At 44.4% G+C, this 27,898-nt stretch overlaps 2 protein-coding genes across 2 annotated transcripts in view; both read left to right on the top strand.

Annotated features, from left to right (window-relative positions):
• Positions 1–50: 50 nt before the first annotated feature.
• Positions 51–7,736, top strand: SOX30 (SRY (sex determining region Y)-box 30; the record flags this gene model as incomplete). The annotated part of the gene is made up of 5 exons (XM_010182778.1): positions 51–681; positions 1,941–2,180; positions 3,530–3,703; positions 4,834–5,335; positions 7,370–7,736. Coding segments are annotated over 5 exons (1,914 nt in total), but the record flags the coding sequence as incomplete, so codon positions are not given.
• Positions 7,737–14,342: 6,606 nt separating this feature from the next.
• ADAM19 (ADAM metallopeptidase domain 19) overlaps positions 14,343–27,898 on the top strand; it is a 30,668-nt gene continuing 17,112 nt past the window's right edge. Inside the window, exons 1-4 of the mRNA XM_010182779.1 lie at positions 14,343–14,403; positions 14,653–14,738; positions 17,112–17,182; positions 26,862–26,940. Coding sequence (XP_010181081.1) covers positions 14,343–14,403; positions 14,653–14,738; positions 17,112–17,182; positions 26,862–26,940 — 297 coding nt within the window. The remainder of the gene's footprint in view (positions 14,404–14,652; positions 14,739–17,111; positions 17,183–26,861; positions 26,941–27,898) is intronic.

Below are 27,898 nucleotides of genomic sequence, written 5' to 3' on the forward strand. Positions count from 1 at the left end.
AACCGCCCCTGGGCCCCTGCCGCGTCCCCCCGCCGCCGCCGCCCCCGCAGAGAAAGGCCAAAGTTCCCTCCGGGGTGGTGCACATCAAAGTGGAGCAGCACAAGCCCGAGGAAAGAGATCTCCCGGGCTGCCACGGGGACAGCGGAGAGCCAGGGGCCCAGTTCAGGTGCTCCCCAGTTCCGTTGGGGGTTAAAGAGGAGGCCCACAGTGCCATCAAGAGCAAAGGGGACCATGAAAGGGCCAGCAGAGAAAGGCCGAATGAGACGAAGGTGCTGGAGAAGAGAGGGAATGGGAAGGACCCCAGGAGAGGAGATGCCATCAAAGTGGAGCTGCCTGACATGGCCTTTGAGGCCTGCAGGGTGAAGGTGGAAAAGGATGAGGAGTCCCTGTGTGGACCTGCTTATGCCAGCACTGATGACCACAAGGTGCAGCTGCGTGAGGGACCTGGGATCCGCCCTGAAGATCTGAAGATCCCGGTTATGTTTCAGCCCTTATCTCCTGTGACCCGGATGGAGATCCAAGGCCCTCTGCCTTCTGAGCTGATCCATGTGACTCGTGCCGGTGACGCATGTTTCACCATGCCAGTGAAACCAGTGCTGCTTAAAATGCAGTCTTCACTGGAGCCTTCAGTAAAAATTGAAACCAAAAATGTTCCCTTCACGGTACTGCCCTCCGATTCAGGTATTATGTTAAGAGAGCTTGCAAGGGTTCAGTCAGTTGCACACCACTGACAGGTTATCAGATCACAAGTGGTAAGATTGTGTTAGAGAACCATCCCTTTGGGTAGACTGGAGTTTGTACAGCTCTCCTCTTCAACATAATACGTTATGATACGGGAGCACAGACTTCTCTAGTGGTTGGTTGAAGTCAAGGCAGTTTTGTCCTCTTGCTCCCTGACTATGTTAAACTCCTTGTAACTGTTCAGAATTGCATTGAGTTGTGATTGCAAGTTTAAGGTCAGAAATCTGCTTCAAAGCTATGAGGCATTCATACACTTCTCTGCTATGAGGTATTCATACACATCCCTGAAAAAAACTGGATGTGTTAAATACATTTTAAAACATCTGGATTAGCAGCTTACTTTTTTGGAAGATATTTAAGCTTTCAAAATTAATGACTTAAAGTGAAGTCTTAAAGACTAGAAGACTTTTGCCCTTTTTGATAATGTGCAAGAGTTCATTTCTAAGCCTTTTTCAGAGAGGAAGTTACTTGCTCAGGGATCAGTTGTGAGAGGTCTTGTGGTTCATCATGTCACCAGCTCAATTTAAATGCAGTCTGTGTTTACAAAGAGCCAAAGCTGGGTGTCGTATAACAGTCATTTGGTAGCACAGGTTCCTCCAGCAAAATGAGTATTCAAATCTGAGAAAAGAGTGAGAGAGGGGAGGGGAAAATAAAAAAGAGAGAGAGAGAGAGAGAGAGAGAGAAGAGAAACCCAAACCAGTGACAAGCTCAGTGGAGAAGCCAGGGACTGCACAGGTGTGGAACTAAACTGCCACACCATCATTAGACCTGGTCCCGCATCGTTAGGGCTTTGGATACATAGTGCTGGTGGCGATGACAAATTTGCAGTGATATGGTCTATGCTATACAATGTTTGGTTTATAAATTATAAATGCGTAAGACAATAATCTACACAAATTAAATCCAAGCAAGTGTGTTTGCAGTCCCGTTTTTTTTTTAATTTTTAAAGAATATGTAACAAAAAACAGGTAAGTGGTTCCTTATGCAGGGGTTCAGTGAAGGTTAGTGGAGGATACTCTCTTAGCCTTAGTTATTTTTCTAGGAACTGCTCTTGAAACATGTGTCGAGTTTCATGTGTTCCAAAGCTCTTGGTGACGCTTTTGGCTGTTGCCACATATCCTCTCGATGTACTATTGAATGTAACCTGTATTGCATGTATTGCCTGGAAGATGATAACCTTTCCTCATTTCGTTGCACAGGTATGCCAGATACTCCATTCAGTGAGGATAAAAGTGGCCATGTAAAGCGTCCAATGAACGCATATCTGGTGTGGGCTAGGATTCATCGGCCTGCCTTAGCAAAAGCTAACCCAGCTGCCAAAAATGCAGAAATCAGCGTTCAGCTTGGCCTGGAGTGGACCAAACTGACTGAAGAGCAGAAGCAGCCCTATTACGATGAAGCTCAGAAAATAAAACAAAGGCACAGAGAGAAATTTCCTGGTAAACCTGTATTTATTTACCTGAATGCTTTAGAAGTGTAAGATTTTTTGTAAAATGGATCTCTCTCATTAGAGCAAGTAAAAGGAAAAAATGACAAAAATTTCAAGCACACAGTCGTTCTGTCAGCTTTCTAGTGTCTGAAAGCACTAGATTTCTTTTTTTCAATTAAAACATCCAAAAAGATGTTTTATCCTTCAGAACCTCTGATGTTTCTTATGGCCTTGAACCCCCACAGCTACAGCAGCTCTTCTGAATGTTTTAGTAGTCTAAAGGCCAGATACTGAGTTTACAGTGAGCACAGCCTGCTGCATCCTTTTACATGCTCCAGAAAGAGCTGCCCAGGTGGCCTGTGACACATGCTTCCATTCCTTAAAAGCAGGAAAGGGAAATGCCACGGGAAGCACAAACAGCATTGTATTCTGTGTGACTCTTCAACGTGTAGACTTGGCATTCGCAAATAAGTTCATGGAAGATGTTTCTCTGCCTCTCGTCAAAAGGGTTAAAAATTTGCACCCTGAACAAATTCATTTCTCCGTAACACTGCAGTTCAATAAGACAGAGCATAAGTATTTTGAACACTCCTTTTAAAAGCTGTTGAGGTACCAGGTGTCATGACCCTTTCTGTTGCCATAATCCTGCTAGTTCATGATTATGGCTAATCCTGGTAGACAGGATCTCATGAATCTGTCACAAACGAGCAAATGATAAAAGCAACATTCTCCCTCTTGCCTTGCACCCTTAAAAAATTAAAAAAAATATTTGAAGTAACATTAAGAGTTAGCTTGTGTAAGAAACAAAGCTGCACATGGTAAATTCATAATAAATTTATTCACCTGTTAGTGTTTCATTAGTGTTGTAAGTCAAAGGCAAACATACTCCTCCAAAATCTATCCAGGATTCCTAGTGGGTCGTATTTTCCATTGTCTCTTGTAACCTGCAGGTATGCATGAGACTTAAGAGCTTAAGGAAACAATCGGGAAAGATCCACATTCTGAATACAATCATGTTTTTCTTCCACGCTGAAATCCTATGGTAGTGTCACGTTCTCCTTAACATGCTTTCATCACCTGTGCCGTGTCACTCCCCACTGTTCTGTGGTTTTTTTGTCTCGCAAACACAACTTAGTAACATCAAAACAATGCCCCAGAATACCCATTTTATTTTCACCTCTGATAAAATGCCCTATTTGCTGCCTCACCGAAACAACTGGAGTTTTGCCATTGACGATAGGAACAGTTTTTGGACTAATTTTTAAAATATTATTTCCTAATTACAGATATCATAGCTTAACATAAAGAATGAGACCATCCCAAAAACTGGATGTCTGCATCTTTTTTCATCTCTGACAGGTTGGGTTTATCAACCACGACCAGGCAAAAAGAAGCGGTTTCCACTGCCCATCTCTACTGCACCTAATGGCACTTCTCAGAGTATCATCACTACAAAGGCAATTTTTCCCTTCCAGAAACCTGCTTGCTCTTTTGGCATCCCCAGCGTTAAGAGCAGTATTGGACATCCAGTCTGTGAGTTTTCAGTAGTGAATATTTTTAAAAATTTGAAATTTATGCATTGTAGTAAAAGTTATACATACAGTAGTGTAGATACAGTTAAAAAAATTCTCCGTCTTTCTTGATACCACTGTTTCTGTCAGTCCTCCTCTGTGCTGCTCCACTGCCTTCTAGCCTCTAACTAATATTCAGATAATCATATTGTCTGATAGTAATATCTGATGGTAATGGTAATATTCAGAGATGTAAAAGAGAGCACTCTCAGCTTCACTCGGCTTCATTCTGGTGAAGTTCAGAGTTAGTAAAGTGATCCTTTCTCCAATCCTTTTGTAAATTTGACTGCATAAAGTATTTGTTGTTTTCTTACCCTAGTATATTTTGTAAAGTTACATTGTCCTCAGATGATACTACATTTCATTCCAAAGTTTACTGTGCTACTGTGGTTGAAATGATTCTTAAATACAAACTGTAAAAATCTGGGACAACTTAAGTCCTGTTGACTCAGAATTTAGACTCTTGGACTAGGTAGTGGAGTTTGAAAATGCTCATGCAAAGTGTTTTGAAATCTTTCTGTATAAAAGCAGCCCTGTTGACATGCCACGTGGTTTGAAAGTGTACATTCAAGTCTATGTTCTAGAGTGAAACTGGCTAGCAGGTAACTTCATTGGTGAAAATGAAGAAAACATACTGGGGAGTAGAATGTTTTAACTGTTACTTCTGCTCTTCACTGCTGCTTTGGCACCACACAAATGTCTTAGTAATTTGGCTCACTCCAACTCAGCTAGTAGACTTGGGAGGTTTTCTGAGCTTCAGGCACTAAATGCACATTCCAACCCTGTTCTGTGGCCATATCAGGACAAGACACAGCCCTCGCCAGCCTCACAGCCTCCACACTAACTAGCCAGTTCCTTCTTCTTTCACCCTTGGGTTTCTATAGAAGGAAGTTTGAATGTGTGAGCTACAAACACATCTGTCAGAAGGCCAAGTGTAGACTAAGTGGTCTATGACTCTGAGTTCCAGGGAATTGATGCTAGAAAGTGTTTTGGGGGAAATGGTTCTAGCTCTGGCTTTGCTTTACTACGTTGCTGTTTATGAACTCTCTTCCTCTACTCATGTCTGATAAAAAACTGTTCTGTTTCCTAAAGGTGAAGGTCCTTTTGACATCCGTCTGCCAGCTTTTTCGATCCAACACACTGGTCCAGAAAAGAGTAATACTCTTTTCCAGGCTACTAATGCAAGTGCCACATCAATGGTTATTAAAACTCCGAACCTATCTCCGAGTCCTGTAATTTCATCACAACAATTTGCTGAACCTACTGAGAGAAAAGCTCTCGATGTGTCATCTGGACTCAATTGCTCTCTGAAGACACCTACACCAGTTTTCAGTGAGAGCTTCAGCAGAAATCCAAGTAACATAACCAATGCTAATGGCAGATTTTCTGTCTCTAATAGTGAGCCTCCAAAGGAGTACCCAGGGGTTTCTATTTTTCCTAGAGGTGTACCTCATCCCCAACCTACCCCTTTTCTTCACTCACATCTCTTTGAGTCTCTTACCATTGGTCAGCCAGCCAGTGTATTTGGAGTACCTCCTCGGATTTTATTTCACCACCCTTACTTTGTACGTGGACCTCACTATGTCACCTCAAGGTAATGAAACCCTTCATTTTAATACCATTAAGAACAAATTCTAAAAGGCAGAGGGTCTGTTGACTTAGAGAAAGCAGATGAAGCATTCAGAAGGAAAGGTGCTCTTACCTTCCTACAGCTCCTGTGTGGTGGGACCTGCTGGCCTGAATCTGTAATATATACTCAGTTATTGAAGGCTCCATTATACTATTGCAGTAATTGGCACTCCCAAACTTACAGTAAATAGAAATATCTTCTCTCTACTTTATGCATCTAAGTGCAGTTGATTTCTACAGAAAAGCATTAGGTAGAGAGAGCATAAATATATTTTGAAAATGATTGGATAGAATTAATGTAGATGTGTGAGATATCTCCCAGGTACTATGATTGCAACTGTCATAGCTACCAATATTTCTGAAATCCAGTCTGCTGGGAGATGTCTTCAAAATTCCTATGTAAGTAGTAATTCCTAGTTTTTATCTTGTGGTCTCTGGGTAGTCAATCAGAGAAGATCACCTAATCAAAGAATTTACAAGCTATCCCATGTAGTATCCCATGGGTATTTCCTAAGCTAAGCATGCACAGGAAGGACCAGTGCCCTCCCAGCAGCAGGTGTGCTGCTCAAACACAAGTTGTCTGACAGCCTACTGATGTGCTCTCATTTCACAAACCCATGGCCATGCTTATTTGCAAGGCATCATTTCTCTTTCAAGACCATGTACATCTAACATAACATTATTATGACTATTACACTTTAATTCTGCCAGTTTATACACAGCTCATTCCTACTAATAACAACCACCAGTATGTTCCTATGGCAGTAAGACTACCTGGTCATAAAGTACGGCTGAGCATGACCCATCAAACTCATAAGAACGTAAAGAGCTGATAAGGGCAAGACAAGATACTTCTATTTTTGATATTTCTGGTTTTTAGGAAATAGAAATATCTTGTATATATTTAAAGAAACAAATTCAAAAAATTGCTAAAGATGAACTTTGCTTAGCCCATGGTCTCTGAATTTAGACCATCCTGTGAGGAGTGTCCTTACGCCATAAAATACTGTTCCGAGTTCACACATTACTGGACTTCCGAAGGCTGCTGGCTTTGCTAATGCCAGGATCTTTCTCGTACAATGGTTTACAAGTTCACATTCCCATAAACTCTTGCATACAAGAATGATAATTTCTGAGTAGCACTGACAGTGCAAAGGTATGTATGCAGATTTATGCACGAAAAAATGAAATGTTAGATTGGAAAGAGGAATAGTCTCCTTGAAACCTCAGTAGGCATTGTATCAACGTCTTTATAATGCCTGCACTGTAGAGCTCAATTACTCATTCACATACTTTGTTTTCTTAACAATATAGCAAATTTCTGTAACACTGTGTAAATTACAACACCTGTGTCATTCTGCATCAACATAAAAATTCAGAGTTCTGACACCAGAGGAATACAGTTACATTTGACATAGTAACTTCCTGCAATTTACTATGTGGTTGCTTTTTAAAAATCTATCACTGTAAATTCTTTAAATAGTAACATTGACAACCACATATTGGGCACAAGTATTCTGTCAGTCCTGCTTAATTAACAATGTGACGATGCAGGAGTTCACTCAAAGAATAAAGAAAAGTGTTGTTTTTATTGAAAACCACAGTTCTGTCACAAATTTTGGCATACAGAAATAACACAAACTGGCTTTTGATGCTTTGATTTACTATTCTGAGTGTGTCAGTCAGCATATTGCAGGTTTATCAGATGCTGGTTTATCCGTACTATTTCATTGATAAGTATGATGGGGTTTGTGTTTGTTGTCAAAGCAATGTCATGGATGTATCTAGCACGGAGAGCTGCATATGGAATCCGTGCATGACTTTTGGTAAGGCCCCAGTGTTTAAATTAGACATGGTTTTAAAGTATGCGTGGTTTGAATATTTCAACAGGATAAGCTCAGATAGCATAGAACATCAGTGTTATTCTGTTTTCTTAGCTGAAGGAAAATCCAGGCAATCTGTATTTCTGAAAGCAAACTCTCAATCTCTTTCATTGCAGTGCACGCCTGTTCAGCCAATCTCCATTTGGCTCTGGGAACTTTTCCAGCTCAGTGCCTCAATTCTGTCATGAAGGCAGGTACCAAAGACAGGATGTGATATTTTCACCTCTGAATGGAGATTATACTTCCAAGAAATATGCAGAAGACAATACATGTGAGAACCAGCGCAGCTGTGAGAGCTTAGAGTCGGTGTCCTGTCAAAACAGCGGCAGCAAGGAGCCGCATTTAAGCGCCCTACCACAGCTGGACATCAGAACATTGGAGGAGGTTTTGCCAGCCACCCCACCTTCTCCCTCCAGCACCAACTGTATTAATATAACTGACATCGACAAGGAAGAAGATGTAAAGTTGTTGCAAGAATTGTAATTTTAAAAACAAGTTGTAATCCAGATAAATATTATAGAATAGGAAATACATGTTTAACTCAGCAGTGCCTTTTCAGTCAGTTCAATGGAAAACCTATGTAGCTTGAGTGAGCCGTACAGGTCATTTTGAAGAGCCTGATGATCTGTTTGTATTTTGAGAGATCACATACGGATCTGATGAGGTCAAAAGCCTCTGGAGTATTGTTGTTTGTGCTCTGGCTCAGGAAAGCACTTACACAGAAATTCAGCTCTAAGCATGTGATGCTGTGCTTTCCTGAGGAGCCATTTGTTTAAGCACACCCTTTTAATGTTAAAATAGGTGTCTTGATGGTATTTGCCATCATTTTGCAGGTATTACTTTAGGAGTTCTAGCAAGTTAAATAATTCTGGTTTATAACAGTATTGTAATTCTTGCAGCAGTAAAGTACTATAAAGCCTGGAGAGTGAAGTTAAGAATGATTCTGCAAATCTTTATATTTTCTCTTCGATGAGACAGTTTTAAGATTAATTTGGTTAACTTTTAACTGTAGTCTGTATTTGTGATACAACCGCTATATAACATGCTGAGAATTTAGATCACTTTCAGTAATATCTTGGTCTGTAACGAGTTCCTTTAATAAAAATAGGGTTGTCCAGAAGGTGTGGTGAGGAGTGGTAGCACCCCGAGAGAGGAAAATGGATGGGATCTGGCCCTGTGAGTTACACTAGTGGGCTATGACTTGATCCCTGAGGGTAGTTAGTACTGTAAAGAATTCTCCAGACAATACCAAATTCTCTGAAGATTATCAAAAGCTTTTACTAGAGAGAGTATCTGTGCTGAACTCAAAGAGTAATTAAATACATTTTTTTTCCCAGAAATTGTGACTTATGTTCCTAATTTTTTTCTCCCCTGTTTTGTGGAATAGAAGGTCACTTTCTTCTGAAAAATCCTGTTATCTTGCTTCTGTTGTATTTAAATAAATTCATCTGAACAATGTATCCCTAGTTCTTTATTTTAAGCCCTAGACATTGAACTGAGTGGGGACAAGTAAATCACAGTTCATGTTACTCACAGACTTCCTGTGCAGCTAAGGTGCATATGCCTAGAATAATGAGCTAAAGTCACTTTTTCAGGCAATTTGGGCTACTAATACTAGTGTATATTTGTGTGTGTTCATATTTATAATTATAATTGTGTAAATCCAGGTACTGGAGAAATATGGGAAGAGCTGAAAGCCATGGATGGAGAAGTCCCTCCATGCTGGGCTGCTAGAGGATGCTCAGGAATGATCCAGAGGAAGCTAGGTTGGCTATCTCATATAAGACATCCTGTATTTTATGGGTGATCACACTGGATCTGTTGGACCATGAGCACACTGTTGAACCTGAGGCTCAGGCCCCCTATATCCACTGAGACCGCATTATTGATAAAGACAGGTACAAATGAAATCTCCATATGCCTCAAAAGCCAGTCCTAAACCAGTGCAGAGTAGATATCCTCTGCATTCTTTGCATTTTAAGTTTTCAATCTAGTATCAACATTTGAGTGCTGCTTTTGCTGCTGTGGGCCAATAACTCCATTTTCCAAGTCCAAGATCAAAACCTGTCATTTTATAGTTAAGAACACAAAAGCATGAGTAAATCCTGTCCACCCTACACATTGCAACCGTGTTGCCAACAGTCCCCTGCTCCCACTGCATCTGCCACGCAGATGAATCACTAAGAGGAAAGTCTTATAAATAGTAGAAAATCCCTGTTCGTTTCTAAATTATCTTCTTACTGAAAGCTGATCTGGCCTGAATGTGGGCAAATGTACTAATTCCTATACAAGTATGTTTCGGGGTATAAAACAGCTGTTTGTGGGATTATTCTCTAACTTCCCTCTTCTCCCATTTTTCTTTTTGTACACCACAGAGTAGGATATAAGACAAATTGCAGTGCACCAGAATCCAGAATGGTTGCTTGCCAAGGATAATACAAATTTATTTCCTTCTATGTGGGGGTGTCCAGCACTATTTGAAGGGAGGTGCATCTCTGCTGCTTGCTTGTACCTTGTGCTTGTTGTGAACCTGGTGCTGATAGCTCAGGGTGAGCTTCAGTGGGTTGAGGGATTTGCTGCAACAGCATCCATCTGCTAATGGGACCGTTGTTCTTTGTTTAGGAAAGCACAGTGTATTATACCCTTAGTATAACTATTATCTGCTCTGTTTAATACCATAAATGCCAGAAGAAAAGACTGAGGGTTAACACCTCCTGGATACATCAACGTGAAACAAAATGTAGGGCTGATCCCTCTTTCCCTTCCAGCTAGAGCTGAAGTCCTGAATTGGTCATATGGGATCTGTGTCTGTAGGTCTGTGGCAGTGGATCCAGCCCTCAGCTGAGCTCTCCTGGAGGCTGTTACATCTTGTCTACAACAGCAGTGAAACTTATAGGAGCACCCCATTCAAACCCGACTTCCCTGGAATCGTTCCTTAAGGTGCTCTGGCAGCTCTGCACAGGGGAGTTCTCTTGTGTTGGAAGGGGTTTGTAGCTCCCCTTTCTAGGTAATTTTCAGTCCACCTCCTACATGCAGATTCCTGAAGTGCCAAGTCTCTGTGCTGTTATTTCTCCCCTTGCAACGTGTGAAGTGGGTCATAGATAGCGCCAGTCCTGTGGTGACCATGTGCCTTCCTGCAAGCCTGCTTCATGGCAGGGCAGAGGGTACCTGAGACATGAGAGAGACATACTCTACTGTCTCATAAAATATTTTTTTACTTCTTTATCTGCTGTTTACCTTAATCTAAATTAAAAATCACCTTGCATGCTTCTTAGCTTGAAAAACAAACCAGATGCAGATTTTCCAAACAAAGTTTGTTTTCCTCCTGCTGCTGTAAATGTCTAAAGACCTTCAGCAGTGCTTCCCAGTGCATCACTGTCTGTGGCTATCCCTTTGCAGGGAGGAGGTTCTTCTCCAAAATTACTGGACAGTTTTATGGATTGGATGTTATTAAAAGCCCTTGAGCTGTTATACCTGCTCCCCTTCTCTTACAAGAATAAACTACTTCAGTATAATCGCTACTGTGTTGGAGAAGTTTGCAGGCAGCATAGAGAGGACTACAGTGCTTTACATGCACAAATACAGTTACAAAGATGCAACATGTCTGCATATGCAATCTTCTACCTTTAACTTCACTTGCCTGTAGGAATGAAGCAAAAGCAGCAGCAGTGACCCACCCTTTATAAAAGGCATAGAGAGTACTTTGATATTATTTCCCTAACAGCACATCGGGACAAGCCCTTGTCTGGTAGCTGATCATCTTACAGCATTTCTCTCTCTTTGGCAGGACAGCTGCCCTAGGGCTCTTCCAAGTATTAGGGTGGTGGAAAACCAAAGCTAAACAGAAGATTGTCGGTCAGCCGAAGCTGTTCTCTACTGTTAAGACTCAGAATAATAAAGTTCACTGTTAATTCTTCAGTTCCCTTCATGGATTCACAGCCTTCCTCATTTGATCATTTCAAGTGATCTGAAGGAGAAAAATGTTCTGGAAAACAGAAGTTTTCACATTCCGCTCAAGTCAGCCAAATACACAGAATTTCTTTCCTTGGTGTGAGTGTCTGAAATGCAGAAGTTAGGCAGGACAAAAAGTGTTCTGCCTTTTCCTTCTAAGACTTTGGTTCTTGGTAACATTTTCTCCAGCGTCAGCAGGGCTCTTCTCAGAGCCGTTCGGTCAACAACTCTTCCCATTTCTGAAAAGAGAGAGTTCCAATAAAATATTACTGAGTTTTCAGTCTGATACGTGTCCAAGTTACTCTCTGCATAAGTCTGTTCCTTTAGCAGGCGTTCTCCTCTGTAGGTCTATCTTTTTATTTCCTTCTAGGTGGTTAACTCCTAATTTACTATGAACATAATGGTAGAATCATAATTTTTTTGCTTTCCAGCTAAACCCAACAGCGTTAAACCATCCTGCAAATGGTCAAGTGTGTGCAGAGACCTCACTGCAAAAGCATTCGCATCAGCTTTGTGCTGAGGAGACTGAAACACCTAATTTTCAAACTTAGTGAATGACCACATGCACTGACACTTGCTCTGGGTGCTGCTCGGAGGCTTCAGTTAGCGGCTATGTTCATCCCCTGATCACAGGGGATGCAATAGATAAGGGAACAGAGCACAGATTTCCAAATTCCCAACTGATACTTTCAATCAGGCAGTGAGGAAATGAGTCTGGGTCTGTGTAATTTCTAGATAACTGAAAGCTTGGCCTGCTCTGTGAGTCAGGCAAACGTCCCATCGACTTCAGTGAGAGCTTTTTGAAGATCTAGGTACAGGCAGGATCTGACTCACCCTGTGCCAGAGGCAGGCAGCGTTACAGCATCTGAGCACTGTTAATAAGGTTGGAATATCCCCAATCTTTCCATGCAACAATGTCTCAGCAATGTAAGTGATATATCATATATATATAGAATAAACTATATATAGCAACTGCACAGTCTGTGGCTATATTTTTATAGAGGGAGTTTCTGGTGATTATAAATTAAGATACCAATTCTCGTATTACCAAGATCCAAAGATAAAAATATCACTTTATAACAAATGCAAATATTGCACATAGTTCATTTTTATAATACTTGAATGCTGACAAAAATTACAAGCAGATAGTTATTGGCCTAAGTATTTTAAAAATCTTAAAAGAAAACTCCTTTTGTTTGATTTTAGATCTTCTTTTAGAGAAATAAATAGAGCAGACCCTGTGAACATTTGTCATAGTGGGAGGATCTGTGACAATCTTTCAGTGCAAATATACATGTTCCTCATCAAAGCATTTTTTCCTTTGGGTAGACAGAAATTTTATGCAGGTATGAAAGCAGAATAGCTAAATCTGTGTCTAAATTTGGCCTGGACTTTTACTTACTTATAATAAAAGCATCAATAATAGTGCCATTGTTTTTGTCTGTGTTACAGGCAGCTATAAATAAAGGGGAGAGTTCACAAAAAAATCAAGATTTCCCTTCAAGATAGTCTATTTGATTAGAAAATAGCTGAAATCTGCTCCCTGGATTTTTGCTCATGGAAAGAACATGATTTTGTTTTGTGACAAAGATTTGTGACCTGTCTGTGGGTCACTTAAAATGTCATTTATAGCCTAGGTGTCCCCAAGATGTCCTAGCTTTCTTCTGCCAGAGTGATTTAAGGAATAAACTGACCTTCATAAAGGGTCAGTGTGTGAAGTGCTGGGGGACATATATGAAATTCATAAACCAAAATGGCATCTGCAAATGGAAACAAGTCGCATTTCCTTTGGACACAGTGCAGGAGTCAGCAAAGTCCTTCAGTAAAAGGAGCTCAGTGGTTTCAATAGCATAAATAAACCTCTGGACAAGAGACAAAGTAATTCCTATTACACAGCAAGCCTTTATTCTAAATGGAGTATTACTTTCCTATCAGCCTGATTTACTGATGCATCCTGAATTGTAGCCAGGTGCAAATTCCCCCCATTTCATAAGTTGTTTTCCTGGTGGTTCACCTACGTGGGCAATTTAAGTGTAGAGATGAATGGAAAGGGTTGTATGGACAGTGTGGATCAATGGCTGTCTGAAGGGCACAGCTAAGAGGTAATGCCTTTTCCTGCCACTCTGAGCCCCATGAATACACATCAGTCCAGTCTCACAGCCTTGCTAATGTGGCTGCATTGAGCTGGCTGGGAGTCCCAGCAGAAATAAACTGATGTAAGGGAAGACAGTTGCTTTTCATGGGCTCAGTGTGGGCGAGGAGCATCTACAGCACCACAGAGCTCAGGTGTTTGCAGCTGGTCACCTCAGCACAACCCCGCTAACTTGTGCTCTCCTCTTCTGAGCCACACTGATGCATGGACCCCAACCCATGGCTCAGTCCTGAAGGATGCAGGAGAAGACGGGAATGCTCCTTTGGGAGCCTCATGGGAGTGAGTGGATATTCCTGAAGGGCGGCATAGGGAATATGAGCTGTGCATGCTCCCAAGCCTTTCCCCAGCCCCTCCATCTATTTTAAGGGGAGAGATGCAGTGAACGTCTTTTTGCTTCTGCCTGTTTACATGAGCACAGTAAATTTCAATCCATATCCTTTCAACTGTCCAGGGGCCACACATTTCTCAGCAGCAGAGGGATTTAGGATGCCTCTGGAAACATGGGTTCAGCCATGAATGGTTTGACACGATTACATATAAATATAATAAACAGACAAACAAATAAAGAAGCAAAGCCATAGCACAGCTTCTACAGGAGCCCGTTGACAATGATGTGGCTGCTGCTCTCCACCAGGTCTCACCTCTTTGCTAGCATTTGAGGCACATTGGGTTTCTGTGCTGGCAAAAGAGATGGGGGGCGAGGTTTGGCAGAGGGAACCCCAGGGAGGTGGCTCGAGTTCCCCCGTGCCCCGGGCTGGGGGCACAGCCCAGCCCAGCCCAGCAATGCAGAGACGCAGCACCCTGAGGTGCTGCCGGGGGTGGGGTGGAAGAAGAAGAGGAGGAGGAGGAAACACACTCTCCCCACACCCACCTACAAGCAGGGGGCTGCAGGGGCGGATTTCGGGCCGGTGGTGGGAGGAGAAAGCGGCACCGAGCGGTTTTATGCGGCGGGGACGGCGGCGGTGCGCCGCGTCCTGCCTGGAGCCATGCGGGGCCGGGGGCTGCTCTGCGGCATCGCCCTCTCGCTGCTGCTGCGGCCGCTGCCCCGTGAGTGCGGGGTGCCGGCCACCCCCTGCCCGTGCTTCTGGCTGGATGAGCCCCCGGGGAGGGAGGAGGGAGGGAGAGATGGATGGATGGTTGGATGGATGGATAGGAGGGTCGTTTGGTGGGGGGATCCTCCTCCTTCTCCTACAGCCAGCGCAGAGCTCTCCTCTCCCTCCCCAGCTTTGCATCCTTTACCTCCCGGGGGTGCGGATTGGGTCGGGGTGCTGAGCAGCTCCTCTTGTGTCTCCCCAGCGGGAGGGGTCGCCGCCGGCGCGGAGCCGCAGCCCGAGGTGGTGGTGCCGCACTGGGTAGACCCGGGGAACCCCGGCAGAGAGAAGGTAGGGCGCGCCCAGCGCTTTATTTATATTTTATTTTCAAGCCTCCGTATCGTTTCCAGGGGGAGGAACGATGTCGCGGTTAGCACAGCACCGTGCGCGCTGTGTTTTGTTATTTTTAAACCGAGCTGTGTGACAAGCCTCAGGGATAAGCCAAGAAGCCCATCTGCAGCACCGGGAGCCGCGGCGGCTCCGTCAGGTTGGGCGAGGTGACCGGCACATCCTGGGTGCCGAGTGGGACACTGCCCCTGGGCAAAGGCTTGAAATCACTTACGGTATGCCATGCCTTAAAACCTCGGTCAAGTCTACCTGATCTGGGTTTCTGTGAAAGGGGAGTGAAGCAACGCAATCAGTGGCGTTTAGGAAACAGCCGAATAGGGGCGTCTGCTTTAAGAGGTGATGAATCCCTTCAGGATGTAAGAAGTGGGGGATCAGGAGTCTGCAGCCATTCTGAGAAGCACTGGGGTGACAGGCTTCAGCTTAACCACAAACCATAGCTCTGCTTCCCAGCCTTTGCGTTGCCACAATCAAGAAGTTATCAGTTGCACAATTGATGAAAGAGGAAAATCGAAATGGTGTTATTTACGTTGTGAACCAGAAAAAGGGAAGTCTCAGCATTGTACTAAAGAAGAATTGTGGTGTCTCCAGAAGTAGTGTTATTTTGGGGTTTATGTCCTGTCCATATGATGAGACTTTCTTAACTCCGTATTGGGTTGTATTAAAAAAGAAAAAAGTTACAATGATTCTGTCATGATCTTAATTCTCTTTAAAACATTTGTGCAATGCTGCCTGGAAATTTGGTTCTATTATTGATAGTGATACAAATACATCTGGACAGCGTTTCCCCTTATACAAATTTACTGTGTCTCAGGGGTTGTACTTGGTTTGTTTCCTGTTGGCTCTAAAACCAGCATTAGCAAAGCTTACATACAGCTGGGACATTTCAGTTACACAGCAATCAATGGACTCTTAACTATTGAGATTATTGAAGGAGAAGGGAAAGCGTTATTAGTAATAATCATGTTTGCATAACCTTTGTGTATAGACTTTTATGGTGATGGAGACCCTCAGACCTCCCCCAGTTATGGGTGAGGCAATCTCCATTGTTTACATGTTAGCTGGCAAAACAACACACCAATGATGAGATGTTCTGAGCACCTGTGATCCAGTAAACCAAAAATCAAGGCCTTGGAATTAGCTGTTGTTGTATATACGGAATGTATTAATTTGTTTTGCATCATCTGTGTGGGTCTGGTGCAATGCCCTAGAAACTGAAGGTAAAATGAGCAAGAGCCAGAATATGAGCAGGGAGCTGATGAAAGTAGCTTTTAACTGAGCTTGGAACTGATGAAGTGGCACCCGAGCGTGTCTCCAGGCTGACAGCTCTTTCAACAGAACATCCTATTCAGTCAGCCTTGCTTTATTTTGCTTTCAGTTGATCTGTTCTGCAAAATCCCCTCCAGCACTGAATTAGGAACTAGTTTGATCATCTCACCAGTTTTTATGGTTTTTGGGGTTTTGTTTTCCTATCAAATGGGATATACCTTTGCTGGGGAGTTTATTAATCCATTTCTCTTATGAGAAAGCACTCAGACTCAGAAATCCCCAGCTGACCTTAGCTAGTAGTCCCACTTTGAAGGAGGTAAATCTGGAGACCTCCAGAGACCCTTCTTGGTGGGCCTCAAGAATATATATTCTATACTTTCAGTCTCTTGAATGTTTTTATATTTTTTAATGTCCGTTTTAGTGTATGCATTTACCATTGCACTAATACATTTGGTTCCTTTCTGCTAACCCCAGCGGGCCTTGGGGAGCTGGCTGTCCTGTCCTCATCTGGAGCTGTAGGCAGATTGCAAACCTGGGCTGGGACTGTGTGCTTGAACATACTAGAAAGTTGCTGTCATGGTCTCCAGTCCCTTGGCTGCCTGGGACTAATACAAAAGCAGCTGTGAAGTAGTGTCTGGACAACAGCTAGAGCCTAAAGACAGCTAAGGGACTCCATTGCATGTCTCTTATTGGCGTTTTCTGAGAGTAAAGGAATGATGTGGAAATCTTTCAGAGGCGTGATTCCTCTTGTCCTGAAATAGGCTCCTAAAAATGCCTTTTTCTGCTGTGACAATGAAGCTTTTGTTAACCAGCTCATGTGTTCGACTTGTAAATCTCTGGTGCAAGCTGGGATGTCCCGTGCTGTGGTTCTGAGCATGGTATACAGGGGAGGGGGATGCAGTACTGTGAAGGTTAAAGCCTTCCCCCATGGAAGAAGATGAGGAGTGGTTTAAGGTCAGCTGCTATTTCCAGAGGAACAATGTGTGTTTCTGGATGTGTCCATAATTCTGATGCTGTATGAGTAACAGGCACCCTCTCTTTTGCACGCAGCATCCATCCAGAGCTGAAGTTAAGATAAAGGCAGAAGGCCAGGAGCTCATCTTGGAATTGGAGAAAAATGGGTAAGTGTGCTTGTGCCTTGCATTCTGACTTGTGGTCTCACTAAAATAATGAATAAGGATTACAGTGAAGTCAACAGGAAAACCTCCACTGACTTCAGCAGGGTTTTGTTAAAGACAGGATGAGGAAGTCCTTTTCTGGATTTCAAGGTTATTCCAGGTCCGAATTCCCAATGATGTTAATCAGCCAAGCAGCACTGACTGTAACAGAGCTTTGTCAGCAAAAAGCAGATGGTGACCTGGGCCTCACTGTGTAAACTTATTTTTGCATCATAATTCTTACTACATTAACTAGATAATGTTGCTGATACGAAGTGCACTACTTGCCAAATGGCTCCATGCTTTATAGTCCGTGGGACTCTAATGAGGGTTTCATTTGCTGTGATCCAAAGAGGCTCTGCTCCCTGTTTCTCCCTAGGAGAATTAACTAGAAAATGATGCTGATACGAAGTGCACTACTTGCAAATGGCTCCATGCTTTATAGTCCATGGGACTCTAATGAGGGTTTCATTTGCTGTGATCCAAAGAGGCTCTGCTCCCTGTTTCTCCCTAGGAGAAATGATCTGACAGTTTCAATTCCATTAGTGCCCTTCATGCTAAAGTAGACTGGAGAAATGTTTTTGTATTAACTGGAATGCAGCTTCCTCTCAGGCATGATACAGCAATGCTGTGTGATAGCATAGGGTGTGATGTGTACTGAATTCAGCTGCAGGAGATAAGGTACCACTTACACTGTTGATGTTTTATTTATTTTTAAATGGATCTGAAGCTTTATCAGTGGAAATGCAACCAAATGTTTGTCTACTAGAATCAGTAGGAATAGAAACCTTAGAATAATGACTCTGGTTATATTTTAAATGTATAGTATGGATATCCCAACCACAGAGCTTGGGGGCTCAGCTTTCCTCTTGAATGAGTGTCAGAAGATCTTATTAGTTCTGATGGCAGTGCATAAACCTAAATTATATTCAGGGTGTGTTGGAGGAAAACCAGGTTTTTCTTGGCACCATCTGCAGCAAAGGCTAAAATCTGATGGCTGATGAAAGGCAAGTACATCCTATGAGGTGTTTTCTGTAACAGGCCACAAAAGCTACTGGGAGTTTGATCTGCAAAAGCTGGACACGTTTCCCAGGCAGTCCCACACCTGTGTAGAGCTAAACAGAAAGAGCAATAAATTCTGTGTGTTTTGGCATCTCTCAGCTGGGGAAATAGAGAAGTGGTACAAGAGGCCAGGCAGCAAAAGCTGGACACGTTTCCCAGGCAGTCCCACACCTGTGTAGAGCTAAACAGAAAGAGCAATAAATTCTGTGTGTTTTGGCATCTCTCAGCTGGGGAAATAGAGAAGTGGTACAAGAGGCCAGGCAGCCAAAAGCTGGACATGTTTCCCAGGCAGTCCCACACCTGCGTAGAGCTAAACAGAAAGAGCAATAAATGCTGTGTGTTTTGGCATCTCTCAGAAATAGAGAAGTGGTACAAGAGGCCAGGCAGCACAGTCACAGCTAACTCGGTCCTGCCTGATGCAGGAAAAAAGCTGTCGCTGACAACAGCGGTCAGCAATGCCAGTCTCCAAATTCAGCCTAGACTCAACCTAGAAGCAACGTAACTGCTAGAGCTGCTGGGCTCTCCTTCCTGGTGGAGGGACTGTCAGATCTTGCATATTCTGCAGTTGCTATGCAAAGGTGAATTTGTTTCTGGCACGAGCAAGGATCCTTCCTCCGAGCACAATGATGTAACCTCCAGGTGCCTTGCGGGAGTGGGGCTGTGCTATTTCCAGTGCAGGCAAACTCATTGCTGGTGCTAGTAAACAGAATTATAATAATAGAAGGTTTCTATTGTGTTTATTTCCTGAAATGTTTTCATTCATTGAGATGTATACGCATAGGCTTGGCTTCAGCGTGCGCTCGCTCTTCCACTGCAGGATGAATTGCCTTGCTAGGGATGATGAAACACAGCAAGTGGTTTGGAGTTTGTTTTTTTTTTTAATTTTATGTGGAAAATGCAAGTGATTAATAGATAGCAGCGCCTCACCTGGGAGTCTTGCCAGGCCTCAAGTCCTTGTTCAAGAAAGGTGATAGTACAATCCCAAAACACCAAGTCTGAATTTGCTTAGATGAGAGTCTCTGGAGAGCCACCACTTTTAAGAGACTTGTGAATGTGCAGGAGTAGTTTAGAGACACTCAAAGGAGGAATGATGAAGCAAACAAAACCGTGAAGGTTTTTTGCTGTGATTATCAGCATCCATAGAGCACTTCTAAGTGGAGACAAACCGCTTCTTGTCAAGGGATGCAGCAAGGCAGAGTCCAGCCTGGGGTTGCTCCCCAGCACCCAGGAGCTCACCACTGCTGTCGCTTATCTTACAGTGGAGCCTGACGTTCTCGCTGAGGTTTGGGGTACTGAGTAATTTCAGTATCAGAGACTTCTTCTCGGAAGGATTTGTTGGGCACCCAGACAGTGGGTGAGAAGGTGAAATCCCCCGAGGGAAGTGTCCCTTCAAAGCCACCCGAAACCTGGCTGCTCCTGGTTTCAAATTCACATGAAAGCGGATATAACAGAACTGCAACTTTAAGGAGAGTACTTGGGCCTTTTTATATTAAAGTAAGTCCCAGAATTCTGTGTCATTTAATCACTCCAGTTTAGAGGAGCTTCTGGAAACCAGCTTTGCCATTGGAGCTTGTGCTCTGCTCCCCCTGTGTCTCCAGGCTCAGCACAGAGGTGTGAACGCACCCGCCTGGCTCCTGTTGTCCTCTCATAGCCATCTCCACCCGCCTGGCTCCTGTTGTCCTCTCATAGCCATGTCCCAGCCTCCTGTTGCTTAAAGAAAGGATGAAATGATTGGTGTCATCAGGGACATGGTTTACCCAGTGGTTCCTAAACCTAGACAGGAGATATGCCAAGCTAGTGAAACTGTTATAAGCGATGTTCTTGGTGGATTAGGCAGCCTCGTTACACGTTCACCACTTTCCTTATGGAGAAACGAAGCTGATGAGAATATGAGCTTGCTTTGAAAGGTTGTGAGCCTCGGTAAAAGAATCATGATCTGTACAGATTTGGTAGAGATGCACTAACCCTACCAAATGTGCTGTTTTCAATATGTGGCCAGCTGCCTAAGCCTATGATTTCATATTCCATATGAAAAGGACATTGTGTTCACCCACAGAGGTGAAACACAGAAATTATTGCATATCTTTCTTCAGAACTGTGCCCAGCTCTGTATTTTGTAATAAGCTCAGCACACATCTGAGTTTGGGCTTTGTATATCTACAGATACAATTATTGCATTAGCAGTTAACATCATATTGCATTATTTCCTGTTCAGGAGATTGGTAAGAAGGAACCACTCTGGTTAACATTTCTGAATAACAACGAAAGTATATCCCCCAAACAACTCAAGCTTGTTTTAAGTGACTCAAAACCATGTCCTGCAGCTGCAGGATTGGAAAGCTCAAAGCTTCACAAACAACAAATATATGGAGAAATGCCTGTAAAGCAGCTTTAAATTTGGCTGGGAGTTAGGAGCGGAAGAATCTGAGTCGCAAACCTTGGATGAAAAGTGACTTTTTAAAAAGGCATTTGCATTTGTTAATAAAAAGCAGCTTTTGAGCCAAGCAGGGAGGGGACGCTGAGAGGTTCTGAATGTGTGTGGCAATGCTGCCTGGTGTGAGCCTTTTCTTTCTAGTGAAGAGGAGAGCTCATGTTTGCACAGCAGAAACCTGCATGGGATTTGTCTCCTCACCTGAGTGCAGGAAAAGCATCAACCAGACTTTCCTCCCTCTTCTCTTTGTGACTCTCATGGGGAGAACAGATGTGGAAAAAGTACCCTCAGCTGCACGGGGTAGTGGAGACTTCTCCAGGGGACGTCCCTGCCTGTGGGTGAATCCTGTGGGCAGTGTGGGACACAGCTGCATGTTTTAGCTGCGTATTTTGGCTGCTGCCTGCCCACAGCAGCTGTGGTGGTGTGAGGCGCTTGGTGGCAGTGCCCCAGTAGAGATGTGCAGCATCTGGCTGAGGACACTGCAAAGAAGGCCCAATGCTCATCTGGTCTGACCTTGTTTATAGGCAACTGGATCTGATAAGGAGCAGTATAATTTCCAGTCTCTTCTGGCCCCACCTAGGTAGGCAACAAGCACTCCAGCCCTGTGTGATGCTCTTGAAAGTGCGATAAGAGATCTGTGTCACTCGTATTTCACCGTTTCCTGCTTTTGCTCATTGCCAGGGCCTCTTCTACGAACTCAGTGAGGAAGAGGAGAGGCTGCTGCCTGCCCCCGAGCAGGAAGGATATATGAGATTATTCCACTGATAGGCTACACATCATCAGTGTCTAATGGGCTTCCTGCATAGGGAGGCAGCAAGGGTCACGTAAAGGAGGGAAACTGAGTTTATCCTGCTCTACTGTCCTTTGGAGCCATCAGAAAAACAGGGTTGGGATCTGGAAAGCCATAGCTGCTTTTCAGCCTTCTGATTCCCTTGGGAAATCAGTGGTTTCTCTGTGTGGGGCAGGGAGGAAGAGATGAGGAAATAAAGCCCTTAAAATCTTTTGCTCCACTCATTATCAGCAAGTTTCCCATTTATTTTATTTCCTTTTTCCTCTCCAGGCAACTTTTATGGTTCCCATTGATAACCCAAGGGGCTATGTGACAAATTTTACTTGGGTCCTGTAACATGATTTACACAATGAATGTCACAGAAGATATGGGTGGCAAAAGGGGATGGGAGAGTTTTTAGCCTGTGATATTTTCCCAGACATCGCAAATGGCTTGTTTAGTTCCACCTCAATAACTGGGAATCTACTTTGTCCTTCCAAACGGCTGCTGTTCACATGATAAACATGTTCTTGGATATGTCAGCAAAGGCTCTTGAGGCAGGGAGCTTAAGAGCTCCAGGCTTCATAGGGATAAAACTCACCAAGAAAAAAAACTTGGATTCCATTGATTTTATGAAGTGCCAGGTTTTGGCTGGAGGATTCCAGAGAGGCGAAGTCTCCAATTTCCCACTAGTGGTGGGCATGGAAAGCAGGCCTGCCTGCTCCTGTTGGTGCTGTTCAAGATGAGGTCACCTCAGGTTTTGATAATATATTCTGATTTTAGGAAACATTTAAGTGACTGGGAGGTAAGGGGTCAAATTCCCCTTCTCACCCTACTTGGATCCTGTTGAGAGGCAATGGAGTGGGACCACAAATTGTAGATGGAAATCTGACATCTAAACTTTCTTGGGAGAGTCAATTCCCTCCACTCCCAGATGTTGGCAGCCTGACTGGACAGATTTATTGTGATTTGAGGAAAGGGACAGGGTGGGAGATGTAAGAGATTGCAGGCTTCACTTTTCTTGGTCCCACAACTGAAGAATTGAGAGTTGATGTTTCTCATGAGTTTCATGGATCATTTAGCCTTTGTTTTTTGGGAGGAAATACTAAATGTCTGTCTCCTAGATACTCTTGGGTGTTTTTAAATTGGCAGCTGTTCAGCCCCTCTGTAAAATGAACCCAAGGAAAGTTGCTCATGGGACCAAATTATAAAAAACCCTTCTTGCTCCAATTAGGAAGAGCACCAGCGTGCCACCGGGGCCCTCCCAGTGCCCATGGGTAATCTCTAGCTGGTGGAGCCAAGAAGATTTACTGTGGTCCCCTGGAATGGAGGGCTCTGAGCCCCTCTGAGACTTGTGCTACAAATGATGTTTCACAGATGAGAGAAAACTCCCATTTATCAGGAAAATAGGGGTGAGGTTCTCCAGAGCAGCTGGGAAATGTGCACTTCTCAAATGAATGTGAACACGCAAGAAAGGCTTCGTCTTTCCTTCTGCTGCTTTGGGGAGTGTTTGGGTGTGCCGTGGAGCCTCTCTTGCTCCAGCTGCTTCTCTGCTCCTCTGTGGTGGCCGGATGAGCTGGAGGTCACATTCCTGCACTGTCCCCAAGTGCCACAGAGGCAGCTGCCCATTGAGAAAGCTGGATTTTGCCCCATGCTCTCAGCCTGTCTTTCCTGTTGAGTGCCATCATGTGCAAAGTATGTGACCTCCCTGGCACAGTGTGTCGATGTGGCAAAACAGAGCCGTGCTGCCCTACAACGTCAGCTCTGCACGGCAGGGCCCTGGCAGGGAGCAGCCCAGCAGCACGGGGAGGAGGGGTTTGTTTCGGACAATGATATCATTGACAGACTGGAGCTGGACCAAGATCGCTCCACGTTGGTCACCAGCAGGAACAGTCTCAAGCCATCTGTACATTATGGCACCGAGCCACTCTTCCTTCATTTGGCTTGTATTTAACCCAGCTCCCAAGGCTTTCTGGGGAGCAAATCTTGCCAAGAGCCATCTCTTCCACCCTGAGCTGGATGCTGAACTAGATCTTGGAGGTCGACTGATCTTGCCGAAAGCTGGTCGCTGTTGGAAAGGTGTGAGGCGTTCTCTAGGACACCTTGAGAGCTCTCATATAGCTTGCCCTGGCCTCACATGGCCTCACATGGCTGCTGCTGTGATCAAGGTTTAGCAGAAGAGAGTGCTCCTGTAAAGAACAGCTTTTCCCCTGACTACATCAGTTCCTCATGCTGGTAACTCCTCTAGCAAGGGACTTCATGCTGCCTTTTAGGAAGATGATGTGTGCTAGCAATCTGCCAGCTGTCTGGCTGGATCTTAGAAGCTCTTAATTCGCATCCAACTTTTGCAGCTTCATCTTGAGCTGCTGAAAAGGTAATCACTGAGATATATAATGTAACAGAGAAGAAAGGATCAAATAGTGCTCTTTTTCCCAGGCTTCTTTTCTCCAGCAAGGAGGTGAGCTCCGTGCTCCTCTGGCAGTGGTGAATCAGGTCTGTCAATGCTTTGCAAGGCTGAGCTCCCCTGGAATCAGCTGTTCACGCTGACAGGAATGCTGTCCTGAAATGAAGGCAGATAAAGGCTGCTGCTAAGGTTTTGGGGTACCTGTATCTCACTAATCTCACCTGTTTATCCAACAGCTAGCACACGTGGAGAAGAGGGACAAGACTGGCTGATATCTTGGTGCACTCTGAGATGGAAAGAAGACTTCTTTTCTATTTATTTACAGTTTGATGGAAAGCCTGGTGCTAGCTGAGGAAGTGAGCTGGGCTGGGAATGAGCTTTCACAGGCTCTAAAGTGAGACAGCACCCCAAGAGTGTTGCGAGATGTCCTGTTGTTTTTCCTCTTTCCTCACTGCCCTCCCCACCGCACACCGTGCAACGCACTGTGATCGCCTTTCTCAGCAGTGCTGCAAGAGCCCCGGGGCTCCCTTGTATTAAGGCAGGGAAGGGTCTTCAAAGAAGGACTGTTTCAGCTTAGAATAAGAAGCTGTACCGTTCATAGGAAGCCTGCAATGTAGGATAGGAGTCAACTGGTGGAGAGATGCTTGAAAGTAGTAACATGGCACCACTCAGCCAGATGATGCATGCTTTCAGCTCAGCAGCTGTATAAGTATCCCAGAAAATTCAGGCAGACCTCTCAGCTCCTTAATCCACATGAGAAGAGGCTAGAGCCTGATTCTGGACGTAGGAAGAGATGTGCACACACCATGTGTCGTGTGGCATCGTCCTATGCCCTGAAACGTGGTGTGCCAGGCTCTGGTGCTCAGCATGCACCAGCTCAGCACTAGGGCTGGGCAGGAGTCAAAGCACTGAGGAGTTCTATGGTAGATGCTGGAGGAGAGATAAAATAGCTATTCATAGTGAATGCTTTCCAAGAATAAAGGAGCAGGAAGAAAACATAAGCGTGCTTGTTTGGGAATGAAACAAGTAGGCTGTGCAAGCCTCAGCTACTGGAAATCCACAGGCTGGTGTCTAATTCTGGCTTTAGCAGCACTGGGCAGACACACACTGGTTTAGTGTCTGCTCTGGAGATGACAGTCTCTAACACAGACCAGATACCTGCCAGAGCACATTGCTCAAGGCAATTTCCTGCAAGTTAATGCAATCGGTTGACTAAACATTTGTTTCTTGCAGCCCCGTGCTGAGCAAGCTGCTGCAGTCAGGGAGCTGAAGGGAGATATTTTCTGTGGATTGGTGCTTCTGTGCTTATCTTCAGTTTACAAACCCGAGACCGCTGAACGCAGCAATCTCGCCTTCTGATCACTGACAGGATCTGGTGAGGAGAATTAACACATCAGACAGAGACAAAATGAGCTTTCTTGGGCTACAGTGAACTCTGAAAGTGGAGATAAAAGCTGTTATATTCTCGACATCTAATGCTGTCAAATGCAAGTGGCACACAGCTTTGTCTGGCATTAAGCCATTGGTACTTGTTCAGGTGCCTTAGCCTTTCGGTGCTGGATTGGGGAAGTGCTTTCAAACACACTGATAAAAGGTTGTGTTTCCTGTTGCTCTGGCCTAATTTAATTAGATATCACAAGCACCCAATCCCTTATTCAAACAGAGGCTTTCAAGGTAGATTAGACCTGACTGACACATACCGAAAACCAAGACAGATGGAAAAGTCTTTGGAATTGCTTATGATACGGCTTTCTTCATTCAGCCTAAAGAAATCAAATAAAGAAAAAATATTTTTCTTTCTTGCAGGTCATGATTCAAAAATCTGGTGCATGAACTGCATTAAACAGGGATGCAGGAGGACTGAACTGCAGCTGCAGTGTTGCTGGCATCCCTCTGACCAGGATGCACGTAGCGTCCTTGTGGTGTGGCGAGTGTGGTGCTTTGGTGGCCTCACAGCACCGTGGGGTTGCCGCAGAAGTGCATTTTGTAGATGGGGCACATTCTGTGATCCTTTTCCAGATTTTTTGAAATGAGGCCATTGTTTTAAAAAACTGTTTTAAACCTACATTTTACTGCTGCTGAGATGGACACAGGATATGACCTTTTTGGTTTGGCCCAGATTTTGACTTGCTGTACTCTTTTACATCACTGCTTAGCAAATGCAGATGTTTAAAAAGAAGGGGAAGGCTGTTTCCTCTGGAACCAAATCAAAACGCTTACTATTCAGTGCACAGGAGTTCCTTTTATAGACTTTTGGTCTGATCCTGGGCTGAAGACAGGGAGAATATTGTCTATATGAGGATGGCACAAACAAATTCATATTGGGCATCAGCGTTTTCCTAGGACAAAGATGTGAATTGCCTTCTGGGCAGAAGCTGACATGCAGATGCAGACTGGTTTATAACTGTGCTCAGACTGGGGCACTGGAGGGAGTCTGGATTTGAGCTGTGAACTCACTCCAGTGCCCAGATGTGTCCTGAAATGGCCTGTGCTGTGCTTGCTATGCTGGACTTGGTGCGCTGAATCTAATCCTGGTGTATCTGGGGCATGGCTTTGTAGTAGTAAAGGAAGCTCTGCTCAGAGACTTGCACCCATTAAGGGAGGATGGTGATGTTGAATTTTCAGGGTTGTTTTTAATTCCTCGTGTAAAATTTGAATTGTTCACTTGCAGCTGTTGGAAGTGGATCTTGGTGCCTGATTGAACTCAGGGACAGGCTTTCCTTAGTTACCTTAGTTTAATAAATGCTTGAAAGAGCACTTAGGAAGATGGCTCGCTGTGCCTTTTCAGAAGTGGGTGTGCTCCATGAGAAGCACTCAGGTCCTACCAGGGCAGCAGACAGGAATATTTACACTGACTTCAGAAAGAGCTGCATCTAGCCGATTTTTTTAACACACCTAGGAAACAGAAATCCAGGTCTAATGAAAGGTCTTATTGCTTTTTTTCTTCCCTTTTCTTTCTCCCTCCTGGTGTCTGCAGAAAACTCTTTGCACCAGGCTACACTGAGACTCATTACAGCCAGACAGGACAACCTCAGACCACCTCTCTACCCCACATGGTGAGTGAAGAGATCACTTTTCCTCCCATGGTGTGCAGGGGAGACCAGGCAGGGAGCCTGGAGAAGTGGGTGATCTTCTGTCTCCAGAGCCTTTTCTTCAAGGCCATGGGTCTGTTTTAAGCTGAAAGGGAGGACAGTCCAATTTCCTGACCCTGGGAGATTCCAGCAAGCAAACATCTCCATCCCCTGCAACTGTAAGAACATCTTACTGCTTTGCCCAAGCTCTGATAGGAGAACCCAGGTCATTACTCTCTTCTGTCTGGGTGCTGGGGAGTCGTTTATTCCTCCCGCTGCTCATTCTTTTGCCACTGGGTACTCCACACTAGAGACGTTCCCAGCCTTTGAGAAAACCAGCCTCTGTAAGCTGGCTCCTGTTCAGTAAAAATCCCATGAATTACTGACCTCATGCAGGCCTTGGCTGACTCTGTGCTGCAGTGGCACAAAGATGTGCATTGGTTACGATGCAAAAATAAGAGATAAAAACCCCATGAGATCATCTTTACTGATACGGCCCCAGGGCGCAGGGAAGGGATGTGATGGCTATGTTGTCGTTTCTACCCCAAAGCCTCCTTGTCCCTGCCAGAGGCTGCCTTTGTCTTGCCAGAAGCCCCCAGACGGGGACTTCCCCACTGTCCATGGCATCACCCTCTCTGGGGCCGAAGGGACGTCCTTCAGGGCCTGACCTAGGGCCAGCTGCTATTGATAGGCAGCTCCCATTACAGGCAGAAAGCTTTGGAGCGGCCTTAATGCTGCAGCCATCTGAGTTGCTTCCTTGGGGATTCAAAGCTCTTAATTTTTACTCACAACAAGGAGCCGTTTGATGCACTCACACAGGCCACACATGGTGGCTGAAAGGCCAAATATCGATGCAGATTTAGAGATTTAGTTACGATAGGCAACTGCCAAATGCAGTGGAAAGAGAACAGCTAGTGGAGTATCAGCAGTACTGCCATGGGAT

The sequence above is a fragment of the Mesitornis unicolor genome, unplaced genomic scaffold (assembly GCF_000695765.1).
Source record: "Mesitornis unicolor isolate BGI_N332 unplaced genomic scaffold, ASM69576v1 scaffold11004, whole genome shotgun sequence".
Taxonomy (NCBI): Eukaryota; Metazoa; Chordata; class Aves; order Mesitornithiformes; family Mesitornithidae; genus Mesitornis; species Mesitornis unicolor.